At 46.9% G+C, this 22,611-nt stretch overlaps 1 protein-coding gene across 1 annotated transcript in view; it reads left to right on the plus strand.

Moving 5' to 3' along the window:
• ROGDI (rogdi atypical leucine zipper) overlaps window positions 1-22,611 on the plus strand; it is a 765,793-nt gene that overhangs the window by 325,648 nt on the left and 417,534 nt on the right. The window contains exon 5 of the mRNA XM_085632220.1: window positions 7,328-7,472. Coding sequence (XP_085488346.1) covers window positions 7,434-7,472 — 39 coding nt within the window. The 5' untranslated portion in view covers window positions 7,328-7,433. The remainder of the gene's footprint in view (window positions 1-7,327; window positions 7,473-22,611) is intronic.

Genomic DNA, 22,611 nt, shown 5'->3' on the forward strand with positions numbered 1-22,611 from the left:
ATTGGGTGACCCTCAAACAGCAAAGGCCCTCTGGTACAGGTAGCTTTCAGGATACCGTCCCATTAATTGAAAAGACGGGCAATAATAGCACTTAGGGGTGCGCCAGGTTTAGGGGACGAGTGCTCTGAGTGCTCTCTCAATGGCAAATAATTTTGAGAGCCTCTTGGGGGCCAGGACGGTTACAATCCAGTCTTCTAAAAATAACTCGGCTGAAGGCCCTCTGCTTTCTCACGGAAGCCTACAAAATGCAGATTATTCCTACGCAACCTCCCTTTAGAGTCCTCTACCTGGTCATCTAGTCACACCACCTGTTGCTGGAGACTGAGGACAGTGTTTCGGAGAGAGTGGACTTCTGTTTGTAAGTTATATTTTGTTCAGTAGTGGTCACCCGGTCCGATACTTTACGTAGGTCACATCTCAGCAAGTTGACCTCGATAGCAACAGACTCAATCTAAGGGACCATCTCATCCTGCATAGTTTGGATCACCACCCGTACATCTACCAGAGAGGGGGCCGTATCCCCATTCCGCTGTATCTCCTCACCACGGTCAGTCATAGTTGTCTCCTGTGATGCCCATAAATATATTAACAGCACAAAAGTCATTACAAAAGTGGACAAAATACTAATGTTGATGGACCTAACAACGCCCTTTGGGTCCAATTATGGTGTGCAAATGACTTTACAGGTCTTTCTCAATGAGGAGATTACTTCATATATATGCTACTATGAGAGGCATAGAAACTGAGCTTGTATGTCAAAAGAGAAGTAAAGGTGAAGTTAGCAGAGGTGAATTATGAGGTCGTGTGGAAATGTAAGCATAGAAGACTCATTGTTGTTTTCTTAATACATTGTTCACAAGGCTGCTCGAAACATGCTGTAAATAATCCACCCGCCACAACAATCTGAGCAACGCTATCAGGTTGTTTGAAGAGAAAACTACAGTTTGGGCAGTTGGGCGAAGTTTCCACTGGTCCCTGGTGGCTTCGCTGTATGGAAACATCAAGTTTCCCGAGTGAAAATCAACAGAGACCACAATTGTGCCATTGGTGGTTCCAGTGAGGTATGGAGCCTCACATCTAGGCGGCCATCTTAACTGGTGCTCTAACCACACCCCCTCACTGTCAAGTGCTAATGCGGGCTGGAAGCATAGGTGCTCACTAAAGTTCACAATGGGAGAACCTCTCAAGTCACAGTTTGGGGACAGATAGTGAAGTCCACAAGTCTACCTGTGTACTTGATTACAAATAGTACATGGGTGGAGTGGATAAAAATGACCAAGTCCTTCAGCCATATAATGCGAGTTGTAAAACTCACACATGGTATAAGAAGTTGGCTATTCATGTGATCCAATTGCCAACATACAATGCGTATGTGTGTCTATCGGCAGACCAAAACAGGAAGACTGATGTCCTTCTGTGACTTTCAATTGTCTGCTATTGAAAGTTTTACTGTTGTAGAAGCAGTAGCCTCTACTTCGTCTGTCGTGGAACAAGTTGCAAGGCTACAGAATCACCACTTTGCTGACCGTATTCCTGCAACAAAGCAAAAGAGTCGCTGATATCGCCGATGCAGAGTTTGTGCACGGCAAGGAAAAAGGCAGGAGAGTAGATATTATTGTCTCTAGTGTCAATCTCAGCCTGGCCTGTGTTTGCCAACCTGCTTCACCTTGTACCACACAACAGTGAAGTTCTGTGAAACTTACTGAAGTGGAGCACATAGATTAGGAGTTACTATTTGTTCCTGAATGGTCATGGATACATAACCTTCCATGGGCCATTACATGAGAAGCTGTGTAGCCTTGGAAATTATTCTATCTAATTTAGAAAGAAGAACTCTAATCCAAGACTTTCTATTTCAAAATTAGATTTGATCCACCATGTATTTACTGACTCCAGTAAGAAGGCACTGTTAGGGGACGTCGTCCTGACAGCCTGACGGAAGATACCTGGGGAGGAAAAAGGAAAGAGAAGAGTGACTGTTTGGAACCTCATGGAATGTCAACACCCTTTCTGTTCTGAAATATTGCTTTATATTATTACAATAAAACTACACCAAGATTGAGCGATACAGCAAGCCTCCTAGATTCTGGTTCCACCTTTCCCTCCAACAGGCACACATTGGTCTTGCTTTTGTCTATTTGTCACCTTCATCTCCCATCAAAAATGTGGTGAAAATTCTGTCCACTGTAGTACAAGTGCATTTCAGTGAGTGCACTACCCATTATGGTCAACAGGGCATGCGTCATGTTTTGACTGAGAACCCTGTCCACCAAATCCTAAGGTCCTTAGTCTTTCCAGAAGTGCTCTTTAGGGAATTTATGGTCTGATTTACATTTTGGCAGATGGGATAATCCATCACAAACAACGGATAACGTGTCCTCCGAATCACAAGTGCCATAGGATTTTATACTTCGTCATAAAGTATAAAGGTCATGTTTGTGATGGAGTAACCCTATCCGGTGAAATCAAAATCAGAACCTTAGTATAGTCTTCCCCAGAATGTTTAACCCCTTTTTCAAAGGTAGATTTGCTAAAACGGTCTAAGGAATGGGCCAAAAATTCATCCTCCGACACCCTCCAACTTACTTCTACACACTGGAAGGGGTTGGATTTAGTGAGCTGAAGGTGCATGAAAGAAAAGATTCTCTGAGCCTAATTAGGCTTCCACTGTGAGGCTTTAGTAAAGGTGCACATGGCACCCTGGCAGTATTAGACTGTAGGTGAGATGGACTTGAACAGGTAGTGAAACCATTACCTAGATTTTTTTCACAGAAATCTTAAGTAGGTAGAAGCAGATGTTCATGGTTGAAGGGACACTGCTCAAGGAACTGACCCAACCGCAGCTAGAAATGTGTGTGTAGTGATGATTGGGTGGCTGTTGGCTGGTCGAAAGAGTGGCGGTTGGCTGGAGCAATGTCTGGCTGCTAGCTGGTGAAATCTGTGGCTGGCAGAATGTATGGCTATCGATTGGTGGAATGTGTGGTTGTTGGTTGGCGGATAGTGTGGCTGTCAGATGATTAAATTTGTTGGAGTCAGCTGGTGTAAAGTGTGACTGTCGGCTGGCGTAATGTGTAGCTATTAGTTGGCAGAATGTGTGGCTGTAGGGCGGTAGAATGTGTGGCTGTTAGCTGGTGGAATTTGTGGCTGTTGGATGGTGGGGTGTGTGTATTGGTGTGAAAGAGGTGTGTTTGTATATTAGGTTGGTTGATGAGTGACTGACTGGCAGTGTGATTGGTGTTTTAGTCCAGTTGGCGTATGAATGTGATGGGTGCTTGAATGGTGGTGGTTTGCGGATGTCAGTGTTGGGTCTGTTGCAGGCAGTATAAATGGCTTTGTGTGGCTCGTATGAAAAGCGTGTGAATGGACCATAAAGCGGTTGGTGCCTTGACGCAACTTTACAGCTCACTAACACCAAGTGATGGATTTAATAGTCAGATACTGTTATTAGTGTTGACGCTATTACTGCTGGTAGTGCCAAAAACAACCGGTATGAATTTGTGCTTGAGTTGTGGATAGACTCATAAGGAGCATTTACAGTCCAGCACATTTCTGAGAATTAGATAACTGGGGGGAGTCCAGGGTGGCCTGTCTCTTGTGGGTTGCATAGTTTTCTTACCCCCCAATGGCCTGCAAGCCTCAAACTTAGCCAAACAATACACGTTTTCCTTATTTTTCTGTGAGACACATTTTAGGATTCTGAGGGGAGCCACAAATCACCTACCTCCGAGCATTCCTGCAAGTCTTCTGATACACATGGTACCTCACTTGTGTGGGTAGGCCTAGTGCCCACAATAGGAAAGGGCCCACAACACAACATGGACACGTCTCATTTTTCCACTGAAAACTGACCATTTTTTTAATGCAATGTGGTTTTACTGTGGGTTTTAAGCCCTAGTTTAGCAGGCACCTAAGGAAACCTAGCAAGCCTGCACAGTTTTGATAACTAGGCACCTACGGTAATCCAGGGTGGAGAGACTTGCATGGATCTGAATAGATAATTTTACCCAGAAGCCCATGCAAACCTCAAACTCTGGCAAAACCCCATAATTTCCTCACATTTCTGTGACAAAGTTTTCGAATCTGCGGGGACCTACAAATTTCCTACCACCCAGAGTGTCTCCATTTGTATGGGTGGTTCGAGAGACCGCCACACAAAAGGCCGTAAAGCACTTGTTGAGAGATGAGCATTCGGGACAGCTACGGTATTTAGGGCCAAGCAATCAGGATATCTGTGGTATTTAGGGCTGTGCTGTGGCGACACCCATGAAAACCTACCAGCCACAGATTTTGGGGGAAAACTAGGCAACCAGGGGATTCCAGGGTGGTGTGCCTTCCGTGAATCCTACAAGATTTTCTTACCCACAATACCCTGCAAACCACAAACTTTGGGTGGTAGGAATTTTATGGATTCCTCCTGATTCAGACGTTTCCATCACAAACTGTAAGATTTTCAAGTCATGTTGTTTACCTCTTTGAAAAGTGCTAAAAAACATAACAGTATTTTTGATTCAGCTCTCCATGTTCTTGAAAGCTGGGAAGATGGTGACTTTAGCAAAGCAATCCTTTTGTTGATGCCATTTTAGACAAGCATTGGCAACACCAATTTGTCTCGCCTATGCAAGAGCTATTAGCTTTACCAATATGTTTTAGCAATGTTGTACACCAGCGTGGCTGCTGTTCAGCATGGCTAACAGTTAGTGGGATTAAGAAGAGTGTTGTAAAGTGGAGTCTTATTGAGTAGCGCACAGTAGAGCATAGTGACGTGGAGTAAACTGGTGTGCCATGCAGGGGCATGGAGTGATGTAGAGTGCTGTGTAGTGTCATGGAGATAGTAGAGTGTTGTGCAGTGGAAGTGCGTGGAGTAGAGTGTCAGAGTGGAGCACAGTGCTGTAGAGTGGAATGGCTTAGAGTGTCTTGAAGTGGTGTAGAATGGAGTGGCGTAGATGGTGTTGCTTTGAGTGGAGTGGAGATTGAGTGGCGTAGAGCAGAGTGAAGTGGTATAGAGTGGAATGGAGTACCGTAGAGTGGAGTAATGGAGTGGAGTGGAATAGAGTGTAGTAATGTGTCATAACAGAGTGGAGCAAAGTAGCATTGAGTGGCATAGAGGGAGTTGAGTCGAGCGTTGTAGAGTGGAGTAATGTAGTAGAGTGGCATACAGTGGAGTAGAGTGTTGTAGAGTGGAGTGGCATAGAGTGTAGTAGAGTATCAGAGTGGCATATTGTAGAGTGTAGTGTCATAGAGTAGCCTAGCATGAGGTGGTTAAAGTACAGTGGTACTAAGTAGATTGGTGTGGAGTGAAGTGACGTAGAGTGCATTGGCGTAGAGTAGATATTTTCAGAGTAGAGTGAAGTGGCGTAGAGTGGAGTGGTGCAGGGTAGACTGGAGTGATGCAAGGTAAAGTGCAGTGGCATACAGTAGTGGGGTACAGTCCACTGGAGTGCAGTGGCACAGAGAGCAATGTTGCAGAGCAAAGTGACGTACAGTGGAATGGTGCAAAGTAGAGTGGAGTGGCCTAGACTGGATTTGTGTAGAGTGCAGTGGTGAAGAGTGCAGTTGTAGACAGTAGAGCGGGTTAAAGTGCACTGACAAAGTAGAGTGGTGCACTGTAGAGAGGCGCAGAGTGACATGGCAAAGAGTGCAATGTTATAGAGTGCAGAGGTGCACAGTAATTGGAGTGGCATAGAGTGTAGTGGTGTAGAGTCAAATGGCGCAGAGTGCATTGGCGTACAGTGCATTGGCATAAAGTAGAGAGGTGCAGTCACGCAGATTAGAGTGGCGTACAGTTCAGTGGCGGAGAGAGCAGTAGTAGAGTGCTGTAGAGTGTAGTGGTGTGGAGTAGAGTGGCATAGAGTGCATTGCTGTAGAGTGCAGTGGAGTAGAGTGGGTCAGAGAAAAGTGACGTAGAGTGCAATGGTATTGAGTAGTGTGGCGTAGAGTGCAGTGGCTTAAAGTACAGTGCTGCATAGTTGCGAACATTGCAGTTGTGCAGAGTAGATTGACGTAGAGTGCAGTCCCGGAGAGTGTTTTGGTAAGTGGAGTAAGTGAGTAAAGTGGTGTAGAGTGCATTGGTGTGGAGTGCAGTGGCATAGAGTTCGGCGGCGTAAAATAAAGTGGAGTGGAGTGGTACTGAGTGGAATAGAATGGCATAGACTGCAGTGGTGTAGAGAAGATTGTTTCAGAGTAGAGTGCAGGGCATAGAGTGCAGTGGTACACATTTCTGAATGGCAATGCCCCGTTTCAACCGTAATACTACTCAACAGACTGATAGTACACCAATAGAAGTCCATAATCCTTTCAGTGTATTACAAGAGAATATGGAAGAGGTTGTTAATGATCCTGTTGCGCCAAGTGGTGCTTCTCCTAACATGCTTCGCTCAACTTCTTAGTCAAGCACTAAGATACCCTCTGCACCTTATTCTTCTGGCAAACGATTAAAGACAAATTCTCCCTCACCTACTAACTCTTCTTCCTCAGTATCCATGGAACTTTTACTAGAAGAGATTTGTTCCTTTAAACCTTACATGGCAGAAACCAATTCTCGACTCCAGAGTCTTGAGGATAAATGGCTGCATACTGAACAAAAAGTCGAGGAACTTGAACAACAAATGGATTCTGTTCTGGCAATTACTGATCAAGTCCCTTGCATACACAGAGAAGTACAACAACTTAAACAGCAAATTGAGAATTTGGAAAATCGAAATAGGCTTAATAATCTACGCATTTATGGCCTTGCTGAAGGACTTGAAGGTTCAGATCTTCTATCATTTTTTTAACCTTTCTGCCAACGTTACTTGGTTTTCCTGAGCAATCTCCACTGAATATTCAACTAGCTTACCGCTTGAGGCAAAGTCCTCGTTTTTCCTCAGCAGCTTCCGCCCACACGAAACCTAGAGGAGTCATTTTTTATTTTTTAGAATATACGGAGCTACTCAAAGTCCTCCACGCCGCCAAATAAAAAGGGAAAATTTCCTGGAATGGTTCTAATCTTTTCTTCGCCCAGGATTATGCTAAGGCAACTGCGGATCGTCGAAAGAAATTCCTTGACATGAGACCTGCTCTTCGCTACCTGAACTCTAGATATGGCTTATTTCATCCGTGTTTGTTCAAGGTGACTTACAACAACAAAACGACAAATTATGAAGACCCAGCTCTCCTCCAGCACTTTTTGAACACTTGCAGAGATTAATCCATGGACATTCCTCGGCCATAAATACTTTTTGACTATTTAAATCTGTTTGTGATTAATTGTTTTTTGTCCCCATTTCTGATGCATTTTGTTTTGTCATAATGTACTTTGTTAACATTTTTTTTCTTCTTTTTTTATTAGATGCCGTCTTGTGGTCCTTCGAGTTTCTGTTCCTCCGTTGTTCCTGGAGGGTATTCCCAGTCCGTCTTCCCTCCTGGAGACTTTTGTTCGGTGTGCTGCCCTCCCTATGTGGCCTCGACCTCCCCGCTCTCATTGTCTACATGTGGTATGTCCTCTGTTTTATTTGATTTGTTTTTCTGTTCTTTGCCCTGTCCTCCCTGTTTCCTTACTCTTTCCTTTTCCTATTATTCTCCTTCTACTTACTTCATGATATCTATTTTCTTATTCCCTTTTCTCCCGTTCTAGCCTTGAATATACACTTCTATCTTTCTTTCCCTATCTTTTTTCTCTCTCTTAATAATAGTTTTAAGATTTTCACTGTTTGCTTAGAGTTTGTTCATGTAAAATTTATTGGTTACTTTCAGAGTTATTACATGGAATGTTTAGGGGATAAATAATCCTATTAAAAGACAACGGGTGTTAACCCACTTAGCCAAATTAAAAACAGACATTGCATTGATTCAAGAAACCCATTTATCTGCCACTGAAGCGTCTAAATTGAAAAGATGTTGGGTAGGCAATGTTTTTTCTTCCCCGGGTCTTGGTAAGAAAAATGGAGTTTCTATTCTGTGTCACAAGAAATTTCAGATTTCAGTAATTCATCAAGAATTAGACTTAGATGGTCGTTGGGTAATTCTTAAACTTCTTATTAATCAAATACCTATAGTTCTTTTCAATGTATATGCAGCAGTTAATGTTGACAATGTGTTCTGGACTCATATTTCTGAAAAACTTTGTTTATTTGATGATGAATACATTGTTTTTGGTGGAGATTGTAATCAAGTTCTAGATCCCTTATTAGACAGACATTCCTCAGTGAGCTTTGTTAACACTAAAATGCACACACAATTTACTTCTGCTATACAATGTAAATCGTTAACTGACATATGGAGACTTTGCAATCCTGATCTTCGAGAATACAGTTTCTATTCCCCTCCTCACCACTCACAATCCCGAATTGACTATCTTTTTCTTAGTAAATCCCTATCCCAACTAGTCTTACACTCTGATATTGGATCTATTTTAATTTCAGATCATGCCCCAGTATCTGTTGAGTTTGATTTACTTCTCTTATTTCAACATGCTGGTAGATGGCATTTCAATAATACCTTGCTGTCTGACCCTAATTTTTCAAGCCAATTCAACGCGTTTATGTCAGAGTTCTTTTCTTTGAATTCTACTCCAAATACCTCTCCTGTGATGATCTGGGACTCTTTCAAAGCTGCTGCCAGGGGTTCCATAATGAACTTTGTTTCTAAGAAAAAGAGGGCTTTTGAGGTCCAATCTCCCCTTTTACTTGCCAAGATCAAGCAACTTGAACTCACTTATTATAACTCAAATACTGAATCATCCTTAAAAATTCTTATTGATGCCAAAATCACTTTCAATAAGATAGCTACAGAAGCTGCATCATCCTATCTCTTAAGAAGTAGTTCCTGTTGTTATGGGGGCCAAAACAAAATGGGAAAATTATTAGCGAATTACTTGAAAATAAGACGAGATCGAACTAGGGTAGAGTCCATACGGGATAATACTGGTAATTCATTTTTTAAAGAGGGTGATATTTTAAATCAATTTGTCTCCTTCTAAAAAACTTTATATACTCCTGAACATCAACCATCCCCCATGATTTGTCTTCTTATTTTCAATCTATTGAACCCCCCTCCTCCCTTCATATTGATTTTGCTTCTCTGGATAAGGATATTACTCTAGCAGAAATTACACTTGCAGTCTCGGTATTAAAAAGAGGGAAAGCTCCTGGTCCTGACGGATTTACTATTGAATTCTATGCTTTCTTGCCTCTTTACTTCTTCCAAAACTATTAAATCTTTTTAACTCTTTTATTGCAGCTGGCTCCTCATGTGGAACTTTTCAAGAAGCCATGATTTGTTTAATCCCTAAAGATAATAAAGATCCATCCCTTTGCAAGAATTATCGTCCAATTTCTTTAGTTAATCTTGACTATAAAATCTTTGCAAAAATCCTTGCTCTTCGTATTGACCCTATTTTACCCTATCTTATTGGTTCGGAACAATCGGGTTTCGTAAAAGGTAAGTTATCTTCTGATAACTCCAGAGTCTTCTTTAACATCCTTAATAAAGCCTCCTCTCTAGATTATCCCATTGCAGCTATAGCTTTAGATGGAGAAAAAGCTTTTGACAGAATTGGATGGGATTTTATGTTTAAAGCCTTAGATTGGATAGGTTTACCTCCCAAACTAATCTTTTTTATTTCCTTATTATATTCTGGCCCTAAAGCATCTATTTTCATTAACGGTAAGACTTCAGATTATTTTCCATTTTTTAGAGGAGTACGGCAAGGTTGTCCACTATCTCCTCTCTTATTTATAATTGCATTGGAACCTTTTTTAACCAAGATCAGACAGGATCCTCAGATCTGTCAGCCCTTTGGGTGGTCCCTCCTCATCATTATTTATTTTGTCCCACTTTTGCCTCAAACCCTGTTTGAATTTTTCCTTTTTGGGAACCACCAGACTTTTTCGTGTTGCTGCAGATTCAGGGAGCCATTTTAGCTACCCCTGAAACTTCTGTCTGAGGGCCTGGAGCACAAAATGGTGGCCATCTGTGACATCACCAGCATCCACTGGAACCTACCAGCACCTTCCAGAACATTCCAGAACCCTGTGACAGTTGGAGGCGGTTTAGAATGTTGGGAAGCTAAGACAGAGAGTTGGCAGTTGGAGCTGGCAGTTGGCACCTGACTGGTGAAGAGTGAGCAGCAGAAATCTGAAGGAGGAAGGAGTGAGGCAGCAGGGGTGGAAACTTGTGCCTGGAGTGGGGTCCATAAACCCACCCTTGATACTAGTCCCTACTGACTGAGCCCAGCCTGGAGCCCTGTGTGGGAAGAAGTCAGAAACACCATCCTAAGGACCTGGACAGCAGGAACAGGCCTTAGAAACAGAGAACAGCAAGATCCTGACCTAGAAACTGGTTTCCCTGGAGTCCGACGTCGAGTAGCCTGAGACCTGGAGCCCGAGGTGGAGAAGCGGCGCTGACTGGAAAAGCAGACGTCGTACCCGGAGCCGCCAGAGGTCGAGAGAGGGCGCCGTCAGAGGTCGTGAGGAGTACCAGAGGTCGAGGAGGAAGTCACCCGAGGTCGAGTGAGCGGCGTCATCGGAGGAGTGAAGTCCGCCCTCCGGAGTCGTCGGAGACCGAGGTGAGGTGTACCGGAGGTCGGGAGTGAGGATCGCACTCCGGAGTCGCCGGAACCTGTGAGAATCGTGCCGGAGGTCGGGAGTGGAGGTCGCACTCCGGAGTCGCCGGAAACCTAAGGAGAGGAGCACCGGAGGTCGGGAGTGAGAATCGCACTCCGGAGCCGCCGGAAGTCGACATCGAGTCAAGGCCGGCCGACGTCATCGAAGTTGAGGTCGCCATCGGACCGGAGCCGCCCGAAGTCGACATCGAGTAAAGACTGCCCGACGCCATCGAATCGGAGGTCGAGATCGAACCGAGGCCGCCGACATCGAAACCGGAACCGCCTCACGGCGTCGACACGACTCCAGCGGCGTCGGAGCATCAGAAAAAGGGCAGTAAGTGGAGTAGAGGGCGCCTAAGGCCCTGTGGAGACCTGAGAGACTGCTCTAAGGGGCTAGGGAGGTGCTGGAACCAACCTGACTGTGCCAGGGGTGAGCTGGGACTAATCTAGAGAAGTTGTGTGGAGGGAGAGAGCCAGGTCTCTGGTATTCCCCCCTTGATCTACCTCAGTTTAGGCCTCAGCCTTGTCCAAGCCAGGGAGTAGACACCCCCAAGCCTTCCACATCCCCACAAGCTGTGCCTGGGCCAAATCAGCCCTTAGGAATTCAAAAGTGATCTGATTCTATGAGTGTCACTGTCAGCTTTTAAGTATTTATTAGGGGCACTGTATTTATTGTATTTAACCTATTTATTGCTTCACTGTATTTATTGGTCCACAGTATTTATTGATGCACAATATTTATTGGTTTACAGTATTTATTGCCTCAGAATATTTAATTGCCTGTATGTATTGCACTTATATTTATGCCTTCTTTATTTATGATCACCCCTATTTATTGAATCATTCAGCCAGTATTTATTTGTCCTGCACTGTCTAAAAAGTTTGTATATTGTGATTGTTATTTATTTTATCCAATCAGCAACTAAGAGAAAAAGAAGATAAAGAAAGATATTTTCATAATTTTTACGGTGTAGAGTCGTTTTTGGAACGGATGCACGCATGGTTATTGTATGGGTATGTCGTATGCTTAGCACGGAGCCTGATTCCTGACCACTCGAGCCAAGCTACCACAGTGTGTCCGGAAGACCACCACCACCCTTTCAGAGTGGGAGTGTGGTTTTCCAACATTAATTGGTGTTCAGCGGTGGGATAGAGCTGTGCATACGTATACTCAACCATAACTGTGGGTAGTCCATAGGCCTACACCGGGAGTTTTCTCAAAGCGGCCTTCCTAATTGTGGGTTTTTGTTTTTTCCAAATTTACTCTGGTGGTGGGAGGAGGTATTATTAAAGGTACCCCCCTGCATAGTTACTGCACAAAACCTGTCCTCTAACCTGAGTGGGCGAGATGGAGTTTGTACTAGAAAATCTAGAAACGTACACTGTGGCCCAACTCAGGGAGTTTTGCCAGCGGGAGGGGGTGTACTGTCCCCCAGGAGCAAAGAAGGGTGCACTCCAAACCAGCTTAAGGGCTTGGGGGGAGGCACGACGGGAAAGCAAGGCTGAGGAGGAAGACAGGGATGGAGAGCCTGACACCGAGGGGGCTGAGATGTACCAACCTGAGGTGGGGAACCTGTCAGCGGGGCCCAGAACCATTTCCAGGAAGGGCAGCAGTGCCTCTAGCGGTGGCTTGTCTGAAGTGGAGTTAACAGACCGGAGGGAGAAAAGACAGCTCACATGGGACTTAGCAAGGCTGGAGAAGGAGAAGGAGGAGCAGAGGATGGCCCATGAATTACGACTGAAAGAAATAGATCTTCAGATCCTGAGAATCGGGGCACAACCTGTTCCTAATGGTGGCAGCCAAACCCAAGAGATCACCAGGGAACCTAAACCCTACCTGCCAAAGGACATAGTAGCTAGCTATGGGGTGGGTGATGATATCGCCAAGTGGCTAGCGGCCTATGAGGTCTCGTTAAGGGCCCATGGGGTTCCAGAGAAGTACTGGGGAGGGGGATTGTACAAGTACATGCCTCCAGCTGGTAGGGATGCTTTATTGGCCCTCGAAGAGGATGAGCAGACCCACTACCCCACCATGAAACTGGCGCTCATAAGGAAGTTTGGACTAACACCCGAAAAGTACAGACAGAAGTTCAGGGGTAGTCACAAACTGGGCACACAGAATTGGGTGGACTTCCTGGACTATGCAAAGAAGGCACTGGAAGGTTGGATTCAGGGCAGTGAAGTGAGGAACTACGAGGGGTTGTTTGACCTAGTACTGAAGGAACACCTGCTCGAGAAATGTTTCCCTGAACTGCGGCAACACCTGGTGGATAGCAAGCTGACCAGTCCCCGGAAGCTTGCTGAGGAGGCGGACATTTGGGCTAGTACCCGGGTGTCCACAAGGGGGACTGGAGGGGATACTCAAAAGGCCGGACAGGGCGCCCCCCAGAAGAAAGAGGGAGGGGAAAAGAAAAAGGAGTTCTCCAAAGGCCCCCAAAATAACTTCCAAGGGAAGGGAACAGGATTCACCCCTAGGGCTAACCCACCCAGAAACCCTAATCCTGGCCAGAGTCAGCAGCCAAGGGTTGTCCATTGCTATGAGTGCGGTGGCGTTGGACACTATAAAGGAGATCCGAAGTGCTTGAAACGACCACCCCCTCCCACTGGAGGAAAGACCCCCGGAGTAGCTAGTGTAGTGCTCGGGGAGGAGATGCCCTTAACTAAGGGAAGGGAGTGGGCGGGTGTCACTTTAGTGTCCCTGGGAGAACGGGAGATGGTTCCCAAGATCCAGGTGCCCGCAAATACCGCAAAGTATGGGCAGTGGGTCACCATCAACGGCCAAAGAGGGGAGGCTCTGAGAGACACAGGAGCCAGTATGACTATGGTGCGTAGCCAACTGGTGTCTCCAGAGCAGGTAATTCCCGATGTACTCCACCCAGCCGCGATGGCTGACGGCAGAACAGGCCACTATCCAGTGGCCGAGGTTCCCTTTGAATGGGGGGGGGTTGCAGGTTCACTTCGAGTTGCCGTAAGCCCTGCCGTGCCAGTCGATTGTCTGTTGGGGAATGACATGGAGCACAACGCTTGGAAGGAGGTGGAATACCGGACTCACACCGAGATGCTGGGTACACCTGATTGGGCCTGTGTTAGCACAAGGTCCGCGACTACCCGAAGAGGGAGTTCATTTCGGCTGGAGCCTGGAACAAAGGCCCAGCCAGCTGCCGGTCAAGGGAAGAACCGAGGACAGGAGGAGCCTGCCTCGGCGTCCACACCCCGTAGGACGGATAGGCCACCGGAGGTGGTGGACCAGGAGTCTGCGGTGGGGGACGTTACCAACCTGGAGGACCTACCCATCCCGGCCGAGTGGCACGTGGAGGGAGGCCCGTCCAGGGAGGAATTCTGCCAGGGCCAGAGGGAGTGCCCTACCCTTGAGGGGCTGAGGCGACAGGCCGAAGCCCAGGCAGCAGGGAACGTTGAAGGGAACTACAGTGTTTACTGGGAGGATGGCCTCCTCTACAGTGAACCCAAGGCACCCCTACACGGATCGTCACAAGCCTTGGTAGTCCCTCAACGTTATCGAGCCTTCCTTCTGGAGTTGGCTCACGAGATACCATTGGCAGGACACCTGGGGCAAGACAAGACCTTCGCCCGTCTTGTCCCACACTTTTATTGGCCTCAGATGAAAGTGTCGTCCGATACCTACTGCCGGACATGTGTGTCTTGCCAAGCCAGTGGGAAAACAGGGGTGAAGCTGAAAGCTCCCCTGAAACCACTTCCTGTCGTTAGCACCCCCTTTGAAAGGGTGGGCATCGACATTGTGGGTCCATTAGATCCGCCGACTACAGCTGGTCACAGGTTTATCCTGGTTTTGGTGGATCATGCCACACGGTACCCAGAGGCAATACCTCTGAGGACCATAACAGCACCTGTTGTGGCTAGGGCCCTGATGGGAATCTTTACCCGAGTGGGTTTTCCCAAGGAAGTTGTGTCCGACAGGGGGACCAACTTCATGTCAGCGTACATGCGGGCCATGTGGAAGGAGTGTGGAGTGACATACCGGTTCACCACTCCTTACCACCCCCAGACAAATGGTCTGGTGGAGAGGTTTAACAAAACCTTGAAGGGCATGATCAGAAGTCTGCCTGAAAGCCTGCGGAGGAAATGGGACGTCCTCCTGCCCTGTTTACTCTTTTCTTACAGGGAAGTGCCACAGAAGGGAGTGGGCTTCAGCCCCTTCGAGCTTCTGTATGGGCACCCTGTACGTGGACCTCTCAACCTGGTGAGAGACGGATGGGAAAGAACTCCCAGAAAGCTTCCCCAGGATGTGGTGAGCTACATGCTGGCCTTCCGGAGCCAAATGGCTAAGTTGTGGAAGCAAGCTTCTGACAACTTGGAAGCCAGCCAAGCAGTGATGAAGGCGTGGTATGACCACAATGCTCACCCGGTGGAGTTGGAGCCTGGCCAGAAGGTGTGGGTGATCGAACCAGGAGAGCTTAGTGCCCTCCAGGATCGCTGGTCAGGACCCTTTGAGGTGTTGGAGAAGAAGGGTAAGGCTACCTACTTGGTGGACCTGAAGACCCCTCGTCAGCCCCTGCGGGTGCTGCATGCCAACCGCCTCAAACCCCACCACGAGAGGCCCGAAGTCATCTTGATGATGGTGACTGACGGAGGAGAGGACGTGGAAAGCGAGCCTCTCCCTGATCTGTTTGCGTCTCAAGAAAAGGATGGGTCGGTGGAGGGAGTGATTCTCTCCCCATCTCTAACTCCTGAACAGCAGGAGGACTGTCGCCAGGTCCTGGGGCAGTACTCTTCGTTGTTCTCCCTTGTCCCGGGTAGGACTCACCTGTGCGTCCATGACGTGGACACAGGAGACAGCCCACCTGTGAAGTCCAAGATCTACCGGATGTCAGACAAGGTGAAGGCCAGCATTCATAGTGAAGTCACTAAGATGCTGGAGCTAGGAGTGATCGAACCTTCTAGCAGCCCCTGGTCCAGTCCGGTGGTGTTAGTACCAAAAGCTGCACCACCGGGTGCCCAACCAGAACTGAGGTTCTGTGTGGACTATCGGGGACTGAATTCAGTGACCAAAACTGATGCTCATCCGATCCCTAGGGCGGATGAATTGATTGACCGGCTGGGAGCTGCCCAATATCTAAGTACCTTTGACCTTACTTCTGGGTACTGGCAGATCTCTTTGACTGATGGAGCAAGGGAAAGGTCAGCCTTCTCCACGCCCAATGGCCACTACCAGTTCTGTGTGATGCCCTTTGGGCTCAAGAACGCACCTGCCACGTTTCAGCGCCTGGTAAAGCAGATCCTCACCGGAATGGAGAGTTTCTCTGCTGCTTATCTGGATGACATAGCCGTCTTCAGTAACAGCTGGGAGGATCACTTGCGTCACCTGCAAGCTGTTCTCCAGGCCCTGAGACAAGCTGGATTGACGATCAAGGCCAGCAAGTGCCAGATCGGGCAGGGGTCGGTAGTGTACCTTGGACACTTGGTGGGTAGGGGAGCGGTGCAACCCCTCCAGGCGAAGATCGAGGCCATCATGGCCTGGGAACCCCCCAAGACACAGACTGAGGTCCGAGCATTTTTGGGCCTCACGGGATACTACCGCCGCTTCGTGAAGGGGTACGGTACCATCGTAGCCCCCCCTCACGGAGCTCACGTCCAAGAAACAACCTCGACGGGTAGTCTGGACGGAGGCTTGTCAGCAAGCCTTTGAGAGATTGAAGAAAGCCATGTGCGAGGCCCCGGTCTTAAAGGCCCCAGACTTTTCCAAGGAGTTCATTGTCCAGACAGATGCATCAGAACATGGCATTGGGGCAGTGTTATCGCAACTCAACGAAGAGGGTCTGGATCAACCCGTGGTCTTCCTATCCCGGAGACTACTTCCCAGGGAACAGAAGTGGAGTGCAATAGAGCGTGAAGCCTTTGCAGTGGTATGGGCTCTGAAGAAGTTGCGGCCATACCTGTTTGGCTCGCACTTCCTAGTTCAGACCGACCACAGACCCCTTCGTTGGCTGATGCAAATGAAGGGGGAGAATCCCAAGTTGTTGAGGTGGTCTATTTCCCTACAGGGAATGGACTTTCAGGTGGAACATCGGCCTGGAGTGGACCACGCCAATGCAGACGGTCTCTCAAGGTATTTCCGCCTTAGTGATGAGAACTCCCAAGGGGTTGGGTAGCTCTCCCCACTTTCAGCTGGGGGGGACGCGTGTTAGACCTGTCAGCCCTTTGGGTGGTCCCTCCTCATCATTATTTATTTTGTCCCACTTTTGCCTCAAACCCTGTTTGAATTTTTCCTTTTTGGGAACCACCAGACTTTTTCGTGTTGCTGCAGATTCAGGGAGCCATTTTAGCTACCCCTGAAACTTCTGTCTGAGGGCCTGGAGCACAAAATGGTGGCCACCTGTGACATCACCAGCATCCACTGGAACCTACCAGCACCTTCCAGAACATTCCAGAACCCTGTGACAGTTGGAGGCGGTTTAGAATGTTGGGAAGCTAAGACAGAGAGTTGGCAGTTGGAGCTGGCAGTTGGCACCTGACTGGTGAAGAGTGAGCAGCAGAAACCTGAAGGAGGAAGGAGTGAGGCAGCAGGGGTGGAAACTTGTGCCTGGAGTGGGGTCCATAAACCCACCCTTGATACTAGTCCCTACTGACTGAGCCCAGCCTGGAGCCCTGTGTGGGAAGAAGTCAGAAACACCATCCTAAGGACCTGGACAGCAGGAACAGGCCTTAGAAACAGAGAACAGCAAGATCCTGACCTGGAAACTGGTTTCCCTGGAGTCCGACGTCGAGTAGCCTGAGACCTGGAGCCCGAGGTGGAGAAGCGGCGCTGACTGGAAAAGCAGACGTCGTACCCGGAGCCGCCAGAGGTCGAGAGAGGGCGCCGTCAGAGGTCGTGAGGAGTACCAGAGGTCGAGGAGGAAGTCACCCGAGGTCGAGTGAGCGGCGTCATCGGAGGAGTGAAGTCCGCCCTCCGGAGTCGTCGGAGACCGAGGTGAGGTGTACCGGAGGTCGGGAGTGAGGATCGCACTCCGGAGTCGCCGGAACCTGTGAGAATCGTGCCGGAGGTCGGGAGTGGAGGTCGCACTCCGGAGTCGCCGGAAACCTAAGGAGAGGAGCACCGGAGGTCGGGAGTGAGGATCGCACTCCGGAGCCGCCGGAAGTCGACATCGAGTCAAGGCCGGCCGACGTCATCGAAGTTGAGGTCGCCATCGGACCGGAGCCGCCCGAAGTCGACATCGAGTAAAGACTGCCCGACGCCATCGAATCGGAGGTCGAGATCGAACCGAGGCCGCCGACATCGAAACCGGAACCGCCTCACGGCGTCGACACGACTCCAGCGGCGTCGGAGCATCAGAAAAAGGGCAGTAAGTGGAGTAGAGGGCGCCTAAGGCCCTGTGGAGACCTGAGAGACTGCTCTAAGGGGCTAGGGAGGTGCTGGAACCAACCTGACTGTGCCAGGGGTGAGCTGGGACTAATCTAGAGAAGATGTGTGGAGGGAGAGAGCCAGGTCTCTGGTATTCCCCCCTTGATCTACCTCAGTTTAGGCCTCAGCCTTGTCCAAGCCAGGGAGTAGACACCCCCAAGCCTTCCACATCCCCACAAGCTGTGCCTGGGCCAAATCAGCCCTTAGGAATTCAAAAGTGATCTGATTCTATGAGTGTCACTGTCAGCTTTTAAGTATTTATTAGGGGCACTGTATTTATTGTATTTAACCTATTTATTGCTTCACTGTATTTATTGGTCCACAGTATTTATTGATGCACAATATTTATTGGTTTACAGTATTTATTGCCTCAGAATATTTAATTGCCTGTATGTATTGCACTTATATTTATGCCTTCTTTATTTATGATCACCCCTATTTATTGAATCATTCAGCCAGTATTTATTTGTCCTGCACTGTCTAAAAAGTTTGTATATTGTGATTGTTATTTATTTTATCCAATCAGCAACTAAGAGAAAAAGAAGATAAAGAAAGATATTTTCATAATTTTTACGGTGTAGAGTCGTTTTTGGAACGGATGCACGCATGGTTATTGTATGGGTATGTCGTATGCTTAGCACGGAGCCTGATTCCTGACCACTCGAGCCAAGCTACCACAGTGTGTCCGGAAGACCACCACCACCCTTTCAGAGTGGGAGTGTGGTTTTCCAACAGTACTGCTCATGTCAAATTGTTCCCATATGCAGATGACATTCTTTTATATTGTTCCAATCCGGTCTCATCTATTCCCTCTTTCCTCAATCAGGTAGACTCCTTTTCCCAACTATCCGGATATCATCTTAATTCGGACAAATGCGAAATCCTACCCCTCAACAGGACGTGCCTTAAGCATGATTTTGAACCTACTGGCTTTTCTTGGCAGTCTTCTAAAATAAAATATTTAGGTCTATGGATTCCTCAAGCATTTCTGAAACTTTGAAGTTAAATTTTGACTCTTATCAAAACCTTGTCTAATACTATTGACCGTTGGCACCCACTTTTTCTCTCTTGGTGGGGCAGATTAGATTCCATCAAAATGATGCTTTCCCCTTTGATTTTGTACATTTTGTCCATGATCCCTTTACATATACCCGGCTTATATTTTAAGAAAATTGACTCCCTGTTAACAAAGTTTCTCTAGAAAGGTAAATCACCACGCATCGCCCTATCTTCTTTGAAAGCAGATAAATCCTCTGGTGGTCTTAAATTTCCCGATTTTAAATCATACCACTACGCATTTTCTTTAAAACAATCGTCTTGTTGGCTTTCCAATGATCAATGTATTCACCCTCCAGTTTTAATCACTATGGAAAAATGTCTTTTATCCCCATTTTACTTTCAAGAGTCTCTTGCTTTTACCAACAATACTCCTTCCTTCCGCTCCCTTGTCATCTCTCATACACGTAATCTTCTCATACCTCTCCTACCTTCCTCACATCCTTCATTTTCTTCCCTAGATCAACAGTCCATTTGGCATAATACTTTATTACGTATAACAAAACGCACCATATATTGGAAATCTTGGAGGCTTAAGGGATTGTATTGGATCTCTCAATTATTATTAGATAAGGTACCCTTATCCCTTTCTGATCTTCAAAAGAAATTTTCATTACTGACATCTTTTAAAGTGCAACATGCTCTCCTACCCCCCTAACTTACTCAATATCTTAATTCTCTAGGATCTGCTCCTAACTTACTTTCCAAATGTTTCACTATTTTTCCCTTATTGACTTCTTCTCCTTCAGCTCTCTTTATATAAAACTTTATTTCTCTCTTCAGATAGAGACAAGACGAAGGCTGAATTGACTTGGGAAAAGGACTTAACAGACTGCTGGTCAACCCTTATTTGGGATAAATTATGGCTTAAACTTCATAAAACCTCCCGAGCTTCTAACATTTCTCAAACCCTTTATTTTGTTTACCAACACCTCTTATTCACCCCTACTAAATTGGCTTCTTTCTCCCCGGATTCATCACCCACCTGTTGGTCATGTCCCTGCACACATGCAGACCTGAAAAATATGCTTTTTGAATGTCCTCCTATTTCTCGTTTTTGGTTTTTAGTTTGGTCCCAAATTAACAAAATCTTTAAAACTAGTGTCCCTTTCTCTCTTTCTACCATTTTCTTAGGATCCCTATCTCCTCAATGACCCCAATCTCCACTGAATTTCAAATTAATAGATTTATTACCAGCAGTGGCCCTCCATTTAATAATGTCCAATTGGAAACAGGCAGACAAGGTCACTTTTAGAGCTTGGTGGAATGCCGTCTGTTTTAATCACAGACTAGATACTAATTACGTTACTCCTATCTCTTTATCTATAAAAAGAGACCTAGTGTGGCTTCCTTTGACTACTTACCTAACCTCGGTTGCTCCTTCTTCCACCACAACACAGATTAACAAGGCAGATGAAGTCCGTAAACCTCCTTGATAAAATGTATTGTCTTTTTTGTTTTCTTCTTTTCTATCTCATCATATTGCCCCTAACGTTGTATTTCGTATTTGCAATACGAGGCTTTTATGCTTAAATTGATTTTTCTTACACTCAGTGAACTCTATGTAATTGTTATTTCTTGTTGTTTTTAGAGTTATTTCTTGTTGTTTTTAGAGATATAAAGTTTCAGATATATTCCTTTTCTCCTTTCCTTCTCCTTCCCCCCTTCTTTCACTTTGTTGCATACAATATGTTCTTTGATAACGATAATGTTTTTGGTTCCTTTTCTCCTCTTGTATTTATAATCCAATGGAGATATATTGTATTTCTTATTTCATGTTATTTTCCATATTGTTTTATTGCACAATAAACTTCAAACTTTAAAAAAAGAGAAAGAAAAGTAAACATCAAGCTCCATGGAATACGGAGCCTGACATTTCACCTCTGTCTTTAAATGCACAGCAAATGTGACAAGATGAAAACAAGAATTAGAGGCCTGTTTACAGGATGAATACAGTAAACATGGTTTGGGCAATAGAAGGGACGAACTCGAGCTGGACAGTCTAAAACAAATAGAGCCTGCAAATAGAAATCAAGCAAAAAGCCTGCAAATAGAAATCAAGCAAATGTGTGTTACAAACCACAAAGCCAATGGAAAACAATAGGCGGAACGCATTCCATGTAAGCTTTCCAAATGTCCCCAAGATGTTGTTAGCATGCTATTCGTCCTAAAAAACACAACAACAAAGAAACCAGGGGCGTAACACAGGCCCCCGCAGCCCCCGCGTTGCGGGGGGGCCTGAGCTCCAGGGGCCCCCTCGGCACACAGTACGTTTGCAGACAGCAGGGTCTTTCTGTAACGTACTTTTAAAATAACTCCCACTGGCGCGTACGTGAAGAAATTTTGCGCAGCACGCAGCTGCGTGGTTTTCAGCATCAGGGTGAGGCATAGGGTGGGCAAGGGTGGGCCAGTATTGACATGCGCAGCCGCAGCGTAGCGTAACCTGCACGTCAGGCGGCCGGTGGGTCCCAGGCAGTGAGACCGAAACCATAATTTAAGAATTGATGCTCGTGGTCTTCTGCAGCCCGCCCCTACCTGCCACCGAAGCTGCAGGCCTCAGGTGAGCCAGTCGGAAGGGACCCGGGGGCAGTGTTTATGGTAACGAGGTGACTGGCCTCTGTATACAATCAGGCGGGCAACTAGAGCCAAATTTCGGGGGGGGCTGAAAAAGATTTCGGGGGGGCTAAGTCTCCCGGCCATAGGCAGAGTGGCTGTAAGAAAGGGCGAAAGCACAACAAAAGCCTCATTAACGAGTAAATGGTCTTTTAAAGACCCGTGAAGTACTCTGGTGCAGCTGCAATTAGAGGGACGCCAGCCCGCGAGGCTGTCTCAGCCGGGCTGTCACACACGACGGGGGGGGCTGAAGCCCGGTGAGCCCAATGGGTGTTGCGCGCCTGTATACAATAATGTCTCTGTGCTCTGAAACCGTCCCATGCCCAGCGCAGCCCCAGCAAGGGGGAGAAGGGGGAGTCAGACACTACATCAGGACGGACATTACTCTGCTTAATCAAACTGATCTCATGGAGATAAGCATCCAATTTTTGTTTAATTTTCACTATTCAACTAACAACTAATTGTTTCAATTAAATCTCCATGCTTTCAGGAAATCCTCACAGTGTTTCTATCAGTAGCTTCGAGGGTTCTTTGAGGAGTCCGGTGGGCACGAGGCTGTAGTGTATATAAAAACTAATGTTCAATTGAGAGAGGCTACTGCGGTGCGTGAGGGGCAATTGATAATAGCATCCATGGTTTCCAGAGTCGAATAGAAACACTATCCCTTGCGAACCTTGGGGCCCCACCCTGAGACAGTCAGTAATCCCGCTTCTGCAAACCCCAGGGATTAGCACGTCTGCAACGCTCATTGTGCTCATGTGTTTATGATAACAAGGGGAGCATATCCCTATAGCGGACATCCTTCAACATCCTGCCTGGCCATCTGGCCCTTCAAAAGTCTTCCAATGCCTCCTCTGTCAGTGTATGAGGGGATAAAACCCGCAAATGTCAGACCAGGAACCTGCCAGCGTCACTGCACATGGACTGATTTGCATGTGGTTGGTCCTTGACTGTAAAGGACCATCTAAAAAACGGTGCCAAG

Source organism: Triturus cristatus, chromosome 10 (genome assembly GCF_964204655.1).
Source record: "Triturus cristatus chromosome 10, aTriCri1.1, whole genome shotgun sequence".
Taxonomy (NCBI): Eukaryota; Metazoa; Chordata; class Amphibia; order Caudata; family Salamandridae; genus Triturus; species Triturus cristatus.